The sequence below is a fragment of the Hyla sarda genome, chromosome 4 (assembly GCF_029499605.1).
Source record: "Hyla sarda isolate aHylSar1 chromosome 4, aHylSar1.hap1, whole genome shotgun sequence".
NCBI lineage: Eukaryota > Metazoa > Chordata > Amphibia > Anura > Hylidae > Hyla > Hyla sarda.
Window position 1 is genome coordinate 134,648,131 of NC_079192.1, and position 17,574 is coordinate 134,665,704.

At 43.5% G+C, this 17,574-nt stretch overlaps 1 protein-coding gene across 3 annotated transcripts in view; it reads right to left on the reverse strand.

The window, feature by feature from the left end:
- Positions 1 to 2,431: 2,431 nt before the first annotated feature.
- The window catches only part of LOC130368487 (CDC42 small effector protein 2-B), a 32,108-nt gene continuing 16,965 nt past the window's right edge, over positions 2,432 to 17,574 (reverse strand). For 2 of the 3 annotated variants that reach the window (XM_056572206.1, XM_056572207.1), the window contains exons 2-5: positions 16,012 to 16,152; positions 15,548 to 15,646; positions 14,885 to 14,969; positions 2,432 to 3,422 (exon numbers count right to left, since the gene is read on the reverse strand). In XM_056572206.1, coding sequence (XP_056428181.1) covers positions 14,898 to 14,969; positions 15,548 to 15,646; positions 16,012 to 16,065 — 225 coding nt within the window. In that variant the 5' untranslated portion in view covers positions 16,066 to 16,152 and the 3' untranslated portion in view covers positions 2,432 to 3,422; positions 14,885 to 14,897. The remainder of the gene's footprint in view (positions 3,423 to 14,884; positions 14,970 to 15,547; positions 15,647 to 16,011; positions 16,153 to 17,574) is intronic. The other variant, XM_056572209.1, reaches the window with a different exon arrangement.

Below are 17,574 nucleotides of genomic sequence, written 5' to 3' on the forward strand. Positions count from 1 at the left end.
TTCATATTTTGCACCCTTCATAAATATGTCACCTCCCACTGCAAGTTTCACCATTATTACTCACTTTGTGCAGTTTTCTTAATCACTTTTTTGTTTATTCACATACTTTCCATCCACACTTTATTTGTGCATGCGTTAAAATAGTATACACTGTAGTACTAAGTACTTATGCAAATTTTCTCGTTCATGGTGCGCATCGCCGCGGGTTTGTCCGCGAGTTGGAACATTACTCCCTTGAGATTTACTATGTACGAACGTCCGGTCATGTGACTGGCTGGGATCATGTGATGCCATGATCTCCGAGTACTCTTGCAAGAACACGCTCTGGACCTGTGCTAAGGCTTCTTTCACACTACGAAATTACTCCATTTTAAAGATCCGTACGAAGTTCCGTCTGAAAAGGGCAGTTACAAAATCCTATACGGCCGTTAGAAAATCTCATTATAGTCTATGGGATTTTTCTAATAGCCATTTTAACCCGTTATCGCCCGTTATTTTGTGACGGAAGATAACGGGAGAAATAGTGCATGCACTATTTCTCCCGTTACTATCTTCCGTCACAAAATAACGCCCGTTAACGGGCTATAACGGGTTAAAACGGCTATTAGAAAAATCCCATAGACTATAATGAGATTTTGTAACGGCCGTATAGGATTTTGTAACTGCCGTTTTCAGCTGATTTTCAGACGGAACTTCGTACGGATCTTTAAAACTGAGTAATTTTGTAGTGTGAAAGGGGCCTAAAGCTGATTTAACTAATGATTCAGCTACATATAGTAACAGCAGGAAATTAAGTGGCACAGAGTCAATAGGATGAATATGATTGGCTGAGTGTGCATGGGATGAATGAGAGGGGGCTAGTGATTGGCCAAACATGATAATATATAGTGACCGGAGACAGTGTTAGCCACACCCCCTGAGGAAGCTCAATGAAACGAAACATATGTAGGGGGTTGACACACACTGTGGTAAGGCTTCTCGTGTGATTTTTACTGGGATGATTTGTGTACCTTGTTTCCCCCTTCTGTGAATTATGCTTACTTATACTTCGTTATGTAATCTTCACATCAGGAAGTGGGTGATATTTGCTCACCATGTATTGATTGCCTTGCATAGTCTTTTGTGCCATTGATTTTATGTTTTTAATATATGATGTTTATAATGAAGATAATCTATTTTCTCTAAACAATATAGTGATGGTGTTTTCATTATTTGGGGTATATACTCTTAATTTAGGGGTATGATGGCAACTCTGCCCCGTTTTACATGATGCACTAAGATCAGACCAGAAGGGTCTCAGTGTCACTATAGGTGAGGGCCGGACTGGGGATAAAAACAGTCCTGGATATGATTGCACACCAGCCCCAACACTGTTATTGTGCCAGCCAATGGCTGCTGCGCACAGGTGTAGGCCTATAAGTGAGATATATATATATATATATATATATATATATATCACGTGTAGAAATCCAGTAGTAAGACCAATATTACCAATAATCCGTAAGTAGGAGTAAACATTCCTTCCTAGCATTTTACCATCATACTGTTAGGCTGTGTTCACATGATAGAATTTCCGTGCGGAATTGATTTGATTGATTTTCATAAAAGCCTTACACACACACACACACATACACACACACAAGACTCCTGTATGATTCCTGGGTAATATGCCTTGCTATTGGTGCAATTTTTCTTAGCGCACCACTTCTTGGAAACTATTTTTTTCTTCATCTGCAAAAACTGTATTCAAAAAAATGTAAAAAGCAAGCAAAACAAAAACACAGCATGTGGAACACTACAGTCAGGTGTATGATCACTAAAGCCTTTAGAAATTGTTGTTTTATAAACCTCTCCAGCCAGATGAGCATTGATAACTCCTGTTCTTGGAAATCACAGATCATGGCATGACGTCGGAGCTGGATTTGATTTAGTTTTATCACTTAACATTTCTATTTTTCCTTGCATAGAGTTAACAGCATAAAAGATACCGGGCCTATGAATTATACATCCTCATGAATTTATGTATAATCTGTTACAAGGGTAACTGCGCTTTTAGATTCCTCAACAGGAACGCACTATTCCGACTGGTTTTGAACTGACCTCGTTTCCCATTTTAATTGAATAGACAGAAAACAATAGCCTTACTGAATAAAATTATTTTTATTTGCCATCAATTGCATTAGCTATTAAAGTATACTCTCCATTAATGCACACACAGTGTACATATTATATACAAAATACATTTAAGCTTTAGGGGTTAAACAAAGCCAAGTGAAGCACATGATACAGACTATACAAAACTGCAGACACTAAAGGCATAAGGCAGCGGTCTTCAAACTGTGGCCCTCCAGATGTTGCAAAACTACAACTCCCAGCATGCCCGGACAGCCAACGGCTGTCCGGGCATGCTGGGAATTGTAGTTTTGCCACATCTGGAGGGCCACAGTTTGAAGACCACTGGCATAAGTGTTCAAAATAAATAGACTGAACTAAAGTAAGCATTCAGAAGTAAAAGAGCTATATCAAATAAACGTATAGTTTACATCAAACATATTTCTTTCCTAATAATTCTGTATCAAAGAGATGTGTGAACGTTTGTTTCTGTAGAAACATAAGATTGTGTAAAAAAGGAGATGCAAAGGGTAAAATTGCAGAAGATTGCTTAACATTGTGCAAGAGACAACTTCCTTTAAACATGAACATGTCCTGAGGATTAGTTTGACCCATCATGTCTCTCTTATACCATGCTATGGTCAAAAAATCCAGGCCACTTATCCATCAGAACATCTCTGGGAGAAAAGGTGGTCATCGTACCATTCTGCATTTACCAAACAAAGACAAACCACCTCAACTGGTGTAAAAAAAATTAATATATATGCGCTTTACTTACTAAGTGTCATCTAGAATCTATAAATGATACCGTGACCTACAAACATTCACAGCAAAAACAGGAACAGCACAGTATTACATAGGTTTACCAAGCAGGACAGAAGAGGAAAACAGCATGACATGGAAGAGTTACAAGTGTCATGCATTTATGATCTGATGTGCCAGAACAGTTAAAAATACACAAAATCAGGCTGTGTTCACACATCGTATTTTGGTCAGTGTTTTATGCAAAACCTGGAATTAGTTCAAAACACATGAAAAACCTGAAGAGAAAAAAATATCTTTCCCCATTAGTGTTTCTCTGTGTTAGTTCCACTTCTGGTTTTGGCTAAAAATACTGATCGGACTACTGTGTGTGAACCCAGCCTTAAAGTTGGTGGGACACTTGACATTTTCAGTAGTACATGGTTCTGATCATTGATTTCCAGGAAGACTTGATAGCATGACTTGACGTCATTCACCTTTCTCCGAGATTCATCTTCAGTAAGGATTTTCTGTGCAATGTGCAAAACAATCGTCTGGTCTAGTCTGCTCTGAAATATATTAGATTACATCATAAATATAAGTAGTATGGATAAACACTACATTTAGAAATTACTAAAGTCTTTTTCAGTCATTTGTAAGTATTTCTGAAGTTATACATATAATTGCAAAAAAATATATATTGCAGCACTTCTCATCCAAAGCCATGCACGGTGCCAGCATCCCAGACCCGATCAAAGTCTATCCCACATAAGAAAAGCGATGGCGCAGTACTCCAAAAATTGGTGAAAAAAAAAATGAGTGACTTTATAAGCTCATATCACAGCAACGTTTCTGTAATACCACAGGACCATTTTGAAGCTTGGATGTGAGCCAATAAATTCACTATTTTTTCACCAATTTTTGGAGTGCTATGCCATCGCTTTTTATATATGCCTGTTTTTGGTGTTAAAAAAAATTTGCAAACTTTTGTGCAAGAGCCATTTGAGCAAACATTTGCAACTTTTTACTTTACACTCACTACTTTTCAGTATGTGGTCAGGACACCACATTAAGGGCAGTCTTATAAGATACCCTAAATGGTTTCCCCTACTTGCACCAAACAACTTTCATTTAGCAGTGTCCCCTTTGCTTCATGACATTGTATCTATACACCAGGCCCATCCAGCCATATGTGCACTACCCTATTTATTTATGATAAAAAAAGCACTTTTTGCCTTTTGTCTCAGCCCCATTCCTCAGACTGCAAGCTCTTGTGAGAAGGGCCTTCACTCCTTTTTTTAAAAAAAAATTATTTATTGTGTAACTATGTAATGTCTGTCTATTTACCCCCAGAATTGTGAAGTGCTGCGGAATTTTAGTGTTATATGAACACATTTTACTATTAATATTAAAAAGAGGGAAGGGCATTATAATTTACACCAGAATCTGGCAGATATTATAGCAGTAGCCTATACCCCCACACACACTTTCCATGTGCCCATGCAGGGATGTGGAATTCCTATCGTCCGACACCCAGGACATGCAGTTCTGGGCGCCAGGCAGGACAATTTTTCCAGTCTTTAGCCCTGCTTCAGGCAAGCATGGTCAGACCGGACAAGTGCGGCGGCGCTCAGCATTCTGTATGGAGCGGGCTCCCGACTTCTGCCCGCTCAGTTCTCTGTAGCTCCCAGCTGTTTTCAGTAGCCGGGGGCCACCGCTAATAGCCAGCATCCGGCGATCGCCGCGGCTTGCTATTAACCCTTTAGATTGCCGCTGACAGCGGCATCTAAAGCGACACGTGAATGCTCCATGGTGGGCTAGTGGGGTGGATTGCCCCTCCCCGCAGTGCTATTGATCTGTATGAAGAATCTAATGGTTCCTCCTAAAAGTCTAATAAAGTGTAAAATAAATAAATAAATAAATAAATAAACACACATTAACCCCTTCCATGTTAAAAGTTGTATATAAAAACTTGTAAACATAATAAAAACAAACATTTAGTATTGCTGCGTGCATAATTGTACGAACTATAAAAATAGAACATCATTAATCCCATACGGTAAATGACAAATGTAAAAAAATAAAAATAAATAAAACCACAGAATTGCAATTTTTATAATATCCCAGGATAAAAAAAGTCAGATCAATACCAAAATGGTACCAATACAAAAAACATCCTGGTATACGGAAAAAAAAGCCTACATGGGTCAAAAAACGGCAATTAAAAAATGTTTTTGAGAAAGTTCTAAATTTAGTAAATTAGTAAAACATGACTGAAACTATACAAATCTGGTATCGCTGTAATCAGGCACCTAAAGTATAAAACTAACATGTTAGCTCAACCACAAGGTAAATAGTGTAGAAAAGAAAACCACCAAACTTGCAAAATTATCTTTAACTATTTCAATTTCACTTCACCGAAATATATTAAAAAAAAATTTGGTTCGGAGAATGTTATTTCAAAATTAAAAAGGTATCATTATAGTAGGTACCGTATTTATCGGGGTATACCACGCACCGGCCTATAACACGCACCCTCATTTTACCAAGGATATTTGGGTAAAAAAAGTTTTTTACCCAAATACCCATGATAAAATGAGGGTGCGTGTGTGCGCGTGTATACCCCGATATACCCCCAGGAAAGGCAGGGGGAGAGAGGCCGTCGCTGCCCGCTTCTCTCCCCCTGCCTTTCCTGGGGTTTAGAGCGCTGCGGTCGGCCCTTTTCACCCCCTGGTTATCGGCGCCGCTGCCCGTTCTGTCCCCCTGACTATCGGTGGCGGCGCCGATAGCCAGGGGGAGAGAAGCGGCGCCGACAGTCAGGGGGAGAGAAGGGGCAGCGGCACCCATTGCCGGCGCCGCTGCCCCGTTGCCTCCCCCCATCCCCGGTGGCATAATTACCTGAGTCGGGTCCGCGCTGCTCCAGGCCTCCGTCGTGCGTCCCCAGCGTCGTTGCTATGCACGGCGCTCTGACGTCATGCGCCATTCAGCGCATAGCAATGACGCCGGGGACGCACGACGGAGGTCTGGAGCAGCGCGGACCCGACTCAGGTAATTATGCCACCGGGGATGGGGGGAGGCAACGGGGCAGCAGCGCCGGCAATGGGTGCCCCTGCCCCTTCTCTCCCCCTGGCTGTCGGCGCCGCTTCTCTCTCCCTGGCTATCGCCGCCGACACCGATAGTCAGGGGGACAGAACGGGCAGCGGCGCCGATAACCAGGGGGTGAAAAGGGCCGACAGCAGCGCTCTAGACCCCAGGAAAGGCAGGGGGAGAGAATCGGGCAGCGACGGCCTCTCTCCCCCTGCCTTTCCTGGGGGTGTATCGGCGTATAACACGCACACAGACTTTAGGCAAAAAATTTTAGCCTAAAAAGTGCGTGTTATACGCCGATAAATACGGTAGTTATGGCTATTATAGGGCGTGGAGGAAAAAAAAGTGCGTGTAAAAGCAAAAATTGAATAATCGAATCGTGATTTTTGCTTTTTGCGATATAGCAATACAGCCCCCAGGGAAAACATATGATTATCTGCTCAGGCTGGCTCCTGTGGCGGGGGCCGGCCAGAGCGGGTAAAAACTAATTTAAATACTAAAAGTCAGTGTTTCCCAACCAGGGTGCCTCCAGTTGTTGCAAAACTACAACTCTTAGCATGTCCGGACCGGCAAAGGCTGGGAGTAGTAGTTTCACAACAGCTGGAGACTCCCTGCTAGAAAAACACTGAGCTAAGGGCGCAGTGGTGTCACGTGCATGCCAGTGATTGGCTGATTGAGAAAGGTCTTGTACTGCAGCAAACATACTGGATTTCCCGGGTCCCGTGGAAGATTTAAAATCCACCTGGGAAACCCAGTGTATTGCTGCAGTGCAAGAATACAAGAATGTGACGGGGGTGGGGAGGGGGAATGTGACGCGGGGGGGGAGGGAGAATGTGACGCGGGGGGGGAGGGAGGGAGAATGTGACGCGGGGGGGGGGGGGGGAGGGAGAATGTGACGCGGGGGGGGGGGGAGGGAGAATGTGACGCGGGGGGGGGGGGGGGAGGGAGAATGTGACGCGGGGGGGGGGGGGAGGGAGAATGTGACGCGGGGGGGGGGGGAGGGAGAATGTGACGCGGGGGGGGGAGGGAGAATGTGACGCGGGGGGGGGAGGGAGAATGTGACGCGGGGGGGGAGGGAGAATGTGACGCGGGGGGGGGAGGGAGAATGTGACGCGGGGGGGGGAGGGAGAATGTGACGCGGGGGGGGGAGGGAGAATGTGACGCGGGGGGGGGAGGGAGAATGTGACGCGGGGGGGGGAGGGAGAATGTGACGCGGGGGGGGAGGGAGAATGTGACGCGGGGGGGGGAGGGAGAATGTGACGCGGGGGGGAGGGAGAATGTGACGCGGGGGGGGAGGGAGAATGTGACGCGGGGGGGGAGGGAGAATGTGACGCGGGGGGGGAGGGAGAATGTGACGCGGGGGGGGGAGGGAGAATGTGACAAGGGGGGGGAGGGAGAATGTGACAAGGGGGGGGGGAGGGAGAATGTGACAAGGGGGGGGAGGGAGAATGTGACAAGGGGGGGGGAGGGAGAATGTGACAAGGGGGGGGGAGGGAGAATGTGACAAGGGGGGGGAGGGAGAATGTGACAAGGGGGGGGGAGGGAGAATGTGACAAGGGGGGGGGAGGGAGAATGTGACAAGGGGGGGGAGGGAGAATGTGACAAGGGGGGAGGGAGAATGTGACAAGGGGGGGGAGGGAGAATGTGACAAGGGGGGGGAGGGAGAATGTGACAAGGGGGGGGGAGAATGTGACAAGGGGGGGGGAGAATGTGACAAGGGGGGGGAGGAGAATGTGACAAGGGGGGGGAGGAGAATGTGACAAGGGGGGGGGAGGAGAATGTGACAAGGGGGGGGGAGGAGAATGCGACAAGGGGGGGGAGGAGAATGCGACAAGGGGGGGGAGGAGAATGCGACAAGGGGGGGGAGGAGAATGTGACAAGGGGGGGGAGGAGAATGTGACAAGGGGGGGGAGGAGAATGTGACAAGGGGGGGGGAGGAGAATGTGACAAGGGGGGGGAGGAGAATGTGACAAGGGGGGGGAGGAGAATGTGACAAGGGGGGGAGGAGAATGTGACAAGGGGGGGGGGAGGAGAATGTGACAAGGAGGGGGAGGAGAATGTGACAAGGAGGGGGAGGAGAATGTGACAAGGAGGGGGAGGAGAATGTGACAAGGAGGGGAGGAGAATGTGACAAGGAGGGGAGGAGAATGTGACAAGGAGGGGGAGGAGAATGTGAAATAGGCGGTGGGCATAAAAGGGGTTGGTAGATGTGAAATGGAGGCAATGGGATATGAAATTGGGGGGGGGATTTCACCTTTTTTTTTATTATATCGAATCGCATATCGAAATATTTAGGCCCCGAAATCGCACATTATCCCCATATCTTGCAGCCCTCGTCCGGACATGGGGATTGTCATGAGGAACAAGTAGATTGTGCTCCGTTTTAGTCCCATGGACAAGTAGTTTTTTTATTAAATTTCCACACCACCTGCTATGAGAACATACTGTTCAGATATATGCACAGATGTTATTTAAGAGTCAAAAAAGCATCTGTTTACTGACAAAAGGTTTTTTCCGCCTTGTTTTGAATTTGGGCAATTTGAGACAAAAAAAAAAAATACATTTTGGGCTACAGCAAAAGCCATGAGGCTACCTGAAAGGCAGACAGTTAAAAAAATAAAAATAAATGTTTATAGTCTATAAAACATGGCAAAATTTTTTTGACATTTTCTGACATGGAAAGGGCTCAAAAGAAATGCTCTGCACTTAACTTGCATGATTATGACAGGCATAAAATTAAGTGAACTAAATATTAAATCAGATATTTTACTATTAAATTCAATGAACAAACATGACAATTTTTCAGCCAATTTTATGCTAAAAAAACCCACCAAGAATTGTGTGTGCAAATAGCCTTACAATTAGAGAGGAAACTTTTTCCTAGGAATGTATCCACCATTTCCAGCCCACCGGAAAACCTGAAAGCTGAACTAATTTATGCAGGATAAGTCATCGACTGCCGAGCCGAGAAGTTCGTGACGAATCGAATTTACTGTAAGTTCGCTCATCTCTACTTACAATAAAGAAAAGGTCATTAGAAAAAAAAATACAAGAATCCAAACTGGTGTCTGCCATGATCCCAATGTCGCTCCTTCCCTTCTGAGCCCTCTAGTGCACCCACAGAGCACTTTACATCCACATGAGGTATTTCCTTATTTGAGAGAAATAGGGTTACAAATTTTGTGGCACATTTTTACCTATTACCCCTTGTGAAAATGAGAAATTTGGGGTAACGCCAGCATTTAAGTGAACAAAATCAAATTTTTCATTTTCACGTCCCACTTTACCCCTTGTTATGTTTCTTGAGGGGTGTAGTTTCCCAAATAGTATGCCATGTGTTTTTTTAAATTTTTTTTTTATATATTTTTTGCTGTTCTGGCACCATGGGGGCTTCCTAAATGCAACATGCCCACCAAAAACCATTTCAGAAAAATTCTCCTTTCCAAAATCTCATTGTCGCTCCTTCCCTTCTGAACCCTGTAGTGCGCTCGCAGAGAATTTTACATCCACATATGAGGTATTTCCTTACTCGAGAGAAATTAAGTTACATATTTTGGTGGTCTTTTTCTCCTTTTACCCCTTGTAAAAATGAAGGGGGGAAAAAAAAAAAAAGATTTAGAATTTTGTACTTCATTGCAGCTATTCCTGTGAAACACCTAAAGGGTTAAACTTTCTGAATGTCATTTTGAATACTTTTAGGGTGCAGTTTTCATAATGGGGTCCATTATTGGGGAATTCTAACATAAAGACCCTTAAATTCACTTTGAAACTGAACTGGTCCCTTAAAAATTCTGATTTAGAAATTTTTGGGAAAAATTGGAAAATGCTGCTAAACTTGAAGCCCTCTGATGTCTTCAAAAAGTAAAATCATGTCAACTTTATGATGCCATCGTAAAGTAGACATATTGTATCTGTGAATCAATATATCATTTATTTGGAATGTCCATTTTCCTTACAAGCAAAGAGCTTCAAAGTTAGAAAAATGCTAAATTTTCAAATTTTTCATGAAATTTTGGAATTTTTCACCAAGAAATTATGCAAGTATCAACGAAAATTTACCACTAACATAACATACAATATGTCATGAAAAAATCTCAATCAAATTCATAAGTTAAAGCATCCCAAAGTTATTAATGCATAAAGTGACAGTGGTCAGATTTGCAAAAAACGGCTGCGTCCTTGTATCCTTAACCTCTTAAGGACCCAGGACGTATGCGTACGTCCTGGGTCCCGGTCCTGCGATATAACGCGGGGTTACACGGTGATCCCGCATCATATCGAGGCGGTCCCGGCGTCATAGTGAAGCCGGGACCCGCTGCTAATAGCACGCGGCACCGCTATTAACCCTTTAGCTGCGCGCTCAAAGCTGAGCCGTGTGGCTAAAAACGAAAGTAAAAGTGCCCGGCTAGCTCAGGGAGCTGTTCGGGATCGCCGCGGTATAATCGCAGCATCCCGAACAGCTGTAGCACAGGAGGAGGTCTTCTTACCTTCTCCTGTGCTGTCCGATCGCCGAATGAATGCTTCAAGCCTGAGATCCAGGCTTCAGCAATCGCTGAAAACACTGATCGATCCATTCCTATGGAGATGCATAAATCAGTGTAAGGGTATGTTCACACTGAGGAATTTGAGAGGAATTTCCACGAGTAATTCTGCTTGCTTTTTCCTCTCCAAATCATTCAGCAGTGAAATCCCCATAGAGTTGTACAGAATTTCTGCCCCTCAGTTCACACTGAGGAATTTCCTCAAGAGAATTCTGACGAGGAAGTCTGTTCCGCTTGAAGAAAGAACATGTTCTTTCAGGAGGAATCAGCGTTGTTCTCCCATAGAGATCAATGTTATTTATTTATTTTTTTTTGAGTCAGAAGCTTTTCTATTTCCGCATGAAAAAAAAAAAAATGTTATGAATAGAAATACTTGATACTCCTCCTCCGCATGAAACCTGCATTTCCGCGCCAATTCCGTGCGAAATCTCTGTGTTCTTGTGGAAAAGTAACAATATTTTGAGGCAGAAAATTTCTGCTTGATTTCTGCCCCAATTCCTCAGTGTGAACATACCCTTAAAGATCAGTACATGCAATGTTATAGCCCCTTATGGGAGCTATAATCTTGCATAAGAAAAGTGTAAAAAAAATTCATTAACCCTTTCAATTATCCCTTCCCCTAATAAAAGTCACCCGGCATTTCCAAGAATAAAAAAAAAAAACAGTGTAAATAAAAATAAACATATGTGGTATCACCGCGTGCGGAAATGTCCGAATTATAAAAATATACTGCTTTTTAAACCGCACGGTCAATGGCGTACGTGCAAAAAAATTCCAAAGTCCAAAATACCACATTTTTTATCACTTTTTATACCACAAAAAATTGAATAAAAAGTTATAAAAAAAAGTCTGATCAGAACAAAAATGTTACCGCTAAAAACTCATAGCGCCCTGAACACAGAAAAATTAAGTTATAGGGGTCAGAAGATGACCATTTTAAACGTATACATTTTCCTGCATGTAGTTATGATTTTTTTTCTGAAGTAATACAAAATCAAACCTATATAAGTAGGGGATCATTTTAACCGTATGGACCTACAGAATAAAGATAAGGTGTCATTTTTGCCGAAAAATTTACTGCGTAAAAACGGAAGCCCCCAAAACTTACAAAATAGTGTTTTTTCATCAATTTTGTCGCACATTGATTTTTTTTCCCCGTTTCACCGTAGATTTTTGGGTAAAATCACTAATGTCATTACAAAGTAGAATTAGTGATGCAAAAAATAAGCAGTCATTGGGAATTTTAGGTGAAAATTTTAAAGAGTTATGATTAAAATTAAGGAGGAAAAATTGAAAATGAAAAAAAACTGAAAAGCCTGGGTCCTTAAGGGGTTAAAAGGGAATCTGTCATCCGTATCACCTGTATTAACCTGTTGTTGCAGGCTTATATAGTGTAGTTGACACTGATGACAAGGATGTTTACCTTTTTGCAATCAATGCCTACCTTGTTCCTTTAAGCGTACTCATCAGATCCCACAAATAAAAAAAAAAAAAGTTAAGTTACTCAGTACCTAATCCTGATTATGTACATGTAATTTTTCTCCATTACCCATATTTTACAAAAAAAAAAAAATTGCATATTACAGCTGCTCAATGTTTTTTCCATCTTGACAAAAGGGAGGTGGCGTGTCCCTCTTTTGTCTGCACTCTGCTGACTACTCTGGGGAGCCTGGTAGCCCCGCTCTGTAACCCTTTCCTCTCTGAATTTATGCTGCACACATAGGGCTGGGCGGTATACCGGTTCCTACCGAATACCGAAATTTTTGTGCTGCACGATATTCATTTTTCCCCATACCACAATACCGGTTTGGCCCCTCCCCCTCGGGAATGAATGATCAGCCAGCTGCGCTGTCCCCCAGATGTTGCAAACCTACAACTCCCAGGATGCCAGGACAGCCAAAGGCTGTCCAGGCATGCTGAGTGTTGTAGTTCAGGCAACATCTGGAGGTCCGCAGATTGAAGACCACTGCTCCATACTGTACACTATGCCCGAGCTGCAAAAGGTAAACAAAATAAACTCTCCTTCCCCGTCGGTCCAGACCAGCTTCCAAGGTAACGGGAACGTCGGAAAGCCGTCAGCCTATCACCGGCCGTAGTGATGTTCCGACTCGGCCAGTGATAGGTTGAGCGCACTGTCATGTAAGAAGCTGTCTTCTTACATGACAGTGGGCTCAGCCTATCACCGGCCGAGGCCGAACATCGCTGCGGCAGTTGATAGGCTGCCTGCTGTCCGACGTTCCCGTCCCTAGCGTAAGGCCGACGTCGGAACGTGCATTAAGGTTTATTATATTTACATTTTGCAGCCCAGACATATCGTAAAGAAGAGAGTCAGCGCAGGCGGCCGCAACAAACAGGAGGACAAGGAGGGCAGCGCTTGCGGTAGACTTGTGAGTGTTTACCCCGATGGGGACAGTGCAGTGCTTTTGCAGCCCGGGCATAGTGTACAGTACAAAGCAGAGGTCTTCAACCTTCAGACCTCCAGATGTTGCCTGAACTACAACTCTCAGCATGCCCAGACAGCCTTTGGCTGCCCGGGCATGCTGGGAGTTGTAGGTGTGCAATATCTGGAGGTCCGCAGGTTGAAGACCAGTGGTATAGAGTGTCAGCGCCGGCGGCTGCAACAAACAGGATGACAAGGAAGGCAGCACTTGCGGGTGACATATGTGAGTATTTACCCTGATGGGGGCAGCGCTGGGGTGATAATTTGGGGGGGGGGGGGAAATACCGTTATATACCTTGAAACCGCCATAAGTTACAAAAATACAGTCATACACATATTTGGTCATACCGCCCAGCCCTATGTACACACACTGATTATGGAGATTGCCTTTACTCTACCAAAGACAATATGATGAGTGTACAACTTACATCTTCCTATATTATTCATGTGTATCATCCTCAGGCAGTCCTGTAATGCTGAGACTTTTAGTTTTGGAATAGTTGGAGGTACAGTGTTTGGATAACTTATTTTTTATTTTATTTTTTTAACAGCAGTGTTTCCTTCAGCTGTGTGTCTACAGCTCTTGCAAAACTACAACTCCCAGCATGACCAGACATCCTTTTGACTGTCCAGGCATGCTTGGAGTTGTAAATTTGCAACAGCTGGAGGCACGTTTGGTAAAACTGTGTTACAGCATTGTTGCTGCAGGCCATGTTCTTCCTTCAGACTTGTCAATCAGCAATCTTGTGTCCATGACCCTTGGACACCCTCATGACCCAGAAGGTATGGGGATTTCCAAAGGCAGTTTTCTTAAAAAAAAAAAAAAAATTAAAAAAAAAAAAGTGACTTATTAGAAAAACCATTGTTTTGCCAAGATGTACAAAATATAAAAAAGTTTTTATATCCGACAGTGCCCATTTAATACCTGTATTTCTACATATGCTATTGAGGTGGCATGGTGCACTCAGGGTGTTTCCAAGCCGAAGTGCACCTCGACATCCAGCTCACTTCCTTCCTCTGTCCGCCCCGCTTTATGAATATTCATAATGCTTCCCCTGTGAAATCTCTTGCACTAGAGGAGAGATTTCACTATGTTTGGGTGCATCCGGGAAATTGAGCATGCGCAGTGCTCGCTAAAAGAGAAATCTTTCCTCGCGCAAGGAGAGATTTCACAGGGAAAGTGTGTTATAAGTAGTCATAAGGCAGGCCAGACATTTTGGGCTAGGGAACACCCTGAGTGCACCAAGCCAGCTCATTTGCATATCAAGAAAAATGGGCAAAAAAAAAAAGGAACAAGGAAGCCACAGATAGCAAAAATGTAAACACCCTCATCATAAGTGTTACCCGCACATATTTTCACAAACAGTAGTTTGATGCTTTTATTTACTATCCTCTAACTACTCATAAATACAGCTTTGGCGACATTTGTAGTCATTTGTCTCCGGCATCTTCACAATTTATTATTTACAATGAAGATTTTGTGAAAAGGAGGTTAAAGTATCAGCTAGAGTTAAAGGGGTATTCCAGGCAAAACTTTTTTTTTATATATATATATATCAACTGGCTCCAGAAAGTTAAACAGATTTGTAAATTACTTCTATTAAAAAATCTTAATCCTTTCAGTACTTATGAGCTTCTGAATTTAAGGTTGTTCGTTTCTGTCTAAGTCCTCTCTGATGACACCTGTCTCGGGAAACGCCCAGTTTAGAAGCAAATTCCTATAGCAAACCTCTTCTAAACTGGGCAGTTCCCGATACAGGTGTCATCAGAGAGGACTTAGACAGAAAAGAACAACCTTAACTTCAGAAGCTCATAAGTACTGAAAGGATTAAGATTTTTTAATAGAAGTAATTTACAAATCTGTTCGACTTTCTGGAGCCAGTTGATATATATATAAAAAAAAGTTTTTGCCTGGAATACCCCTTTAATAATAATAATAATAAAATATATATTTATTACTTACAGATGCTAAAGTGCTAAAGTGCCACATCTGAAATCCCCTGACCATAGCCGCCCTTTGATTTCATCTGGTCCTGAAATGATCCAGCCTAAAAGTAAAACGATATTTTTAACATTATACATCATATAACAGGCAAGCCTTTTTTTTGTTTTACTGTTAGGCCTTATGCAGATTGTTATTAGGTATGATTCCTGAATATGATAATAGTGCATTTTAAGCCCATGTATATAATATTGTATTTTATACAGAGCTTAGAATGCTTCATTGAATGCCATACATTACATACTACAATTTAGTACAGTGGTCTCCAACCTGCGGACCTCCAGATGTTGGAAAACTACAACTCCCAGCATGCCCGGACAGCCAACGGCTGTCCGGGAATGCTGGGAGTTGTAGTTTTGCAACATCTGGAGGTCCGCAGGTTGGAGACCACTGATTTAGTATGTGAAACACCCTTCGGGTCTACACACATATGGTGCTTCTATGGGAACACTTCTGTAACGCATGCAATAAAGCATGCCACACATTACCTGGACCATTTAACAACATAATGAACAATAACTAAAAAAATGTTATTCATCAAACACTAACCACAAATGTATCAAACACCAGAGAAACCAGTTGTCCCAGTGCAGTACCCCTACTGAATTCCAGTATTTTACTTACCATTGCAAACCCAGCATTGGAGTCTCCCGATCCTACATGAGCAGTGTGTACAAAATCCATTGGTTCACCTATCATGCTCCTATCAATCCGCCTGCGCCTCTGGAACAATTAAATCAAAGAGACATTTACAATATAGACACCGGTTTCATCATTCGCTCGCAGTGAAACGACCTCCCCCCCCCCCCCCCCATTTACTACTCTTTTGCGCTTGGTGCAATAAATGAGCCTAGTAAACGTATAGCAAGAGGAGAGCAGATTAGTTTTTTGTGTAAAAAATAATTGTTCTCAGTACAGTAGATTCACATCAGATTTCTCACTAAGTACAATACAGATGACAGCACAGAAAAGGAAGTTACAAGCAGTGCTCTAAGGTTTACATGTATTCACCAGCTGACCTAATCTACTTCACAAATGGCTTAATGTTCTGATCCTAGAATTCACCTGTATAAAAGGGTCATACCTACCGGCTGTGGCTGCTCTCCAATGCAGCAACTGAAGCAGAAAAGAAATTCAGTCATTCTTACAAGGGGTTAATGGAAGCCGTTTGCTCTGAAGAGAAAAAGTGTTTTTTTCTTCCTGCCAGCGTCTGATGCTACACCACAAACCTATCCGGAAGAGACACTCCGGAAAGTCAGTCAGTGAATATACTTGTCACACTTAAAATGTAACAAAACACAAAGACTAGAGGCATCTACCGAAAGTAAAAAAATGTAAGAACAGTTAATATTAGTATTGTAATAAACTAAATATACAGAAAGGTTTCAGTTTTTCAAGTTAACAATGCTAACACCCCCCCCCCCCCTCACTCTTCTGTTTACAGAAGTTCTAATTAAGGGTCTATTCACATGTACAGTATTCTGCAAATGACTGAACACAGTATCATATATGCACAGGATACGTGTGAATTCAGTGACCCCCCCCGACCTACGATGGCCCCGACATACGATCATTTCAACATGCGATGGCCTCTCAGAGACCATCGCATGTTGAAGGCAGCATCAACATACGATGCTTTTGTATGTCAGGGCCATCGCTTAAACGGCTATCCGGCAGCGCAGACTGCTTCAGCTGCCACCGGATAGCCGTTTACGGTGCCCCGTGTGGTCCGCTGACGATCACTTACCTGTCCTCGGGGCTCCGGAGCGTCCTCTTCTGGATCCCCTGCATCGTCGGCGCTCTCCATCTTCGTCATCACGTTGCTGCGCACACCGTCCCGTCATCCAATAGGAGTGGCGTGCGTAACAACGTGATGGCGACGAAGGAGAGCGAGGATGCCGGGGAAGCAGAGGCCTTGCCGGAGCGTCGGGGACACCCCGGGGACGCGGCGGCAGCGATGGACGGCAACATCCAGGGCAGCGGTGACGGTCCGGAGTGGCGGGGACAAGTGAGTATAACCTCCAATACCAGTGGTCTTCAACCTGCGGACCTCCAGATGTTGCAAAACTACAACTCCCAGCATGCCCGGACAGCCGTTGGCTGTCCGGGCATGCTGGGTGTTGTAGTTTTGCAACATCTGGAGGTCCGCAGGTTGTAGACCACTGTCCTATACTTTACATTGCACGGATCCCTCAACATACGATGATTTCAACAAACGATGGTCCATTTGGAACGGATTACCATGGTATGTTGAGGGACCACTGTAGACCCTAAAGCTATTTTGCCATAGTCTAATAATATACTCTATACTGACTACACTCATTTACAAGAACAAGCATATCAAGAAGAAGTTAAAATCAAAGTAAAGGAACATATGAATGGACTGATATGTGTAAGTGATTAGAGCAAAAGTATAAGTTTATTGCGGAAAAAACATACAACTGAAAGGAGGCTCTAGTACCCTGCTGGGCCGCCTCCAGCCTGGATACAATATGAGATACGGTTGGGCACGGAGGCATACAGGAGCCATATGGCATGCTGCGGTGCATCAGCTCTATAATAAGCTGGGCCTGTAGGTCCTGCACACTTGTGAGTTACCAAAGCTGGTGACCGAGCAGGCCAAGAAAGTGTTACAATCTGGCGGAGACATT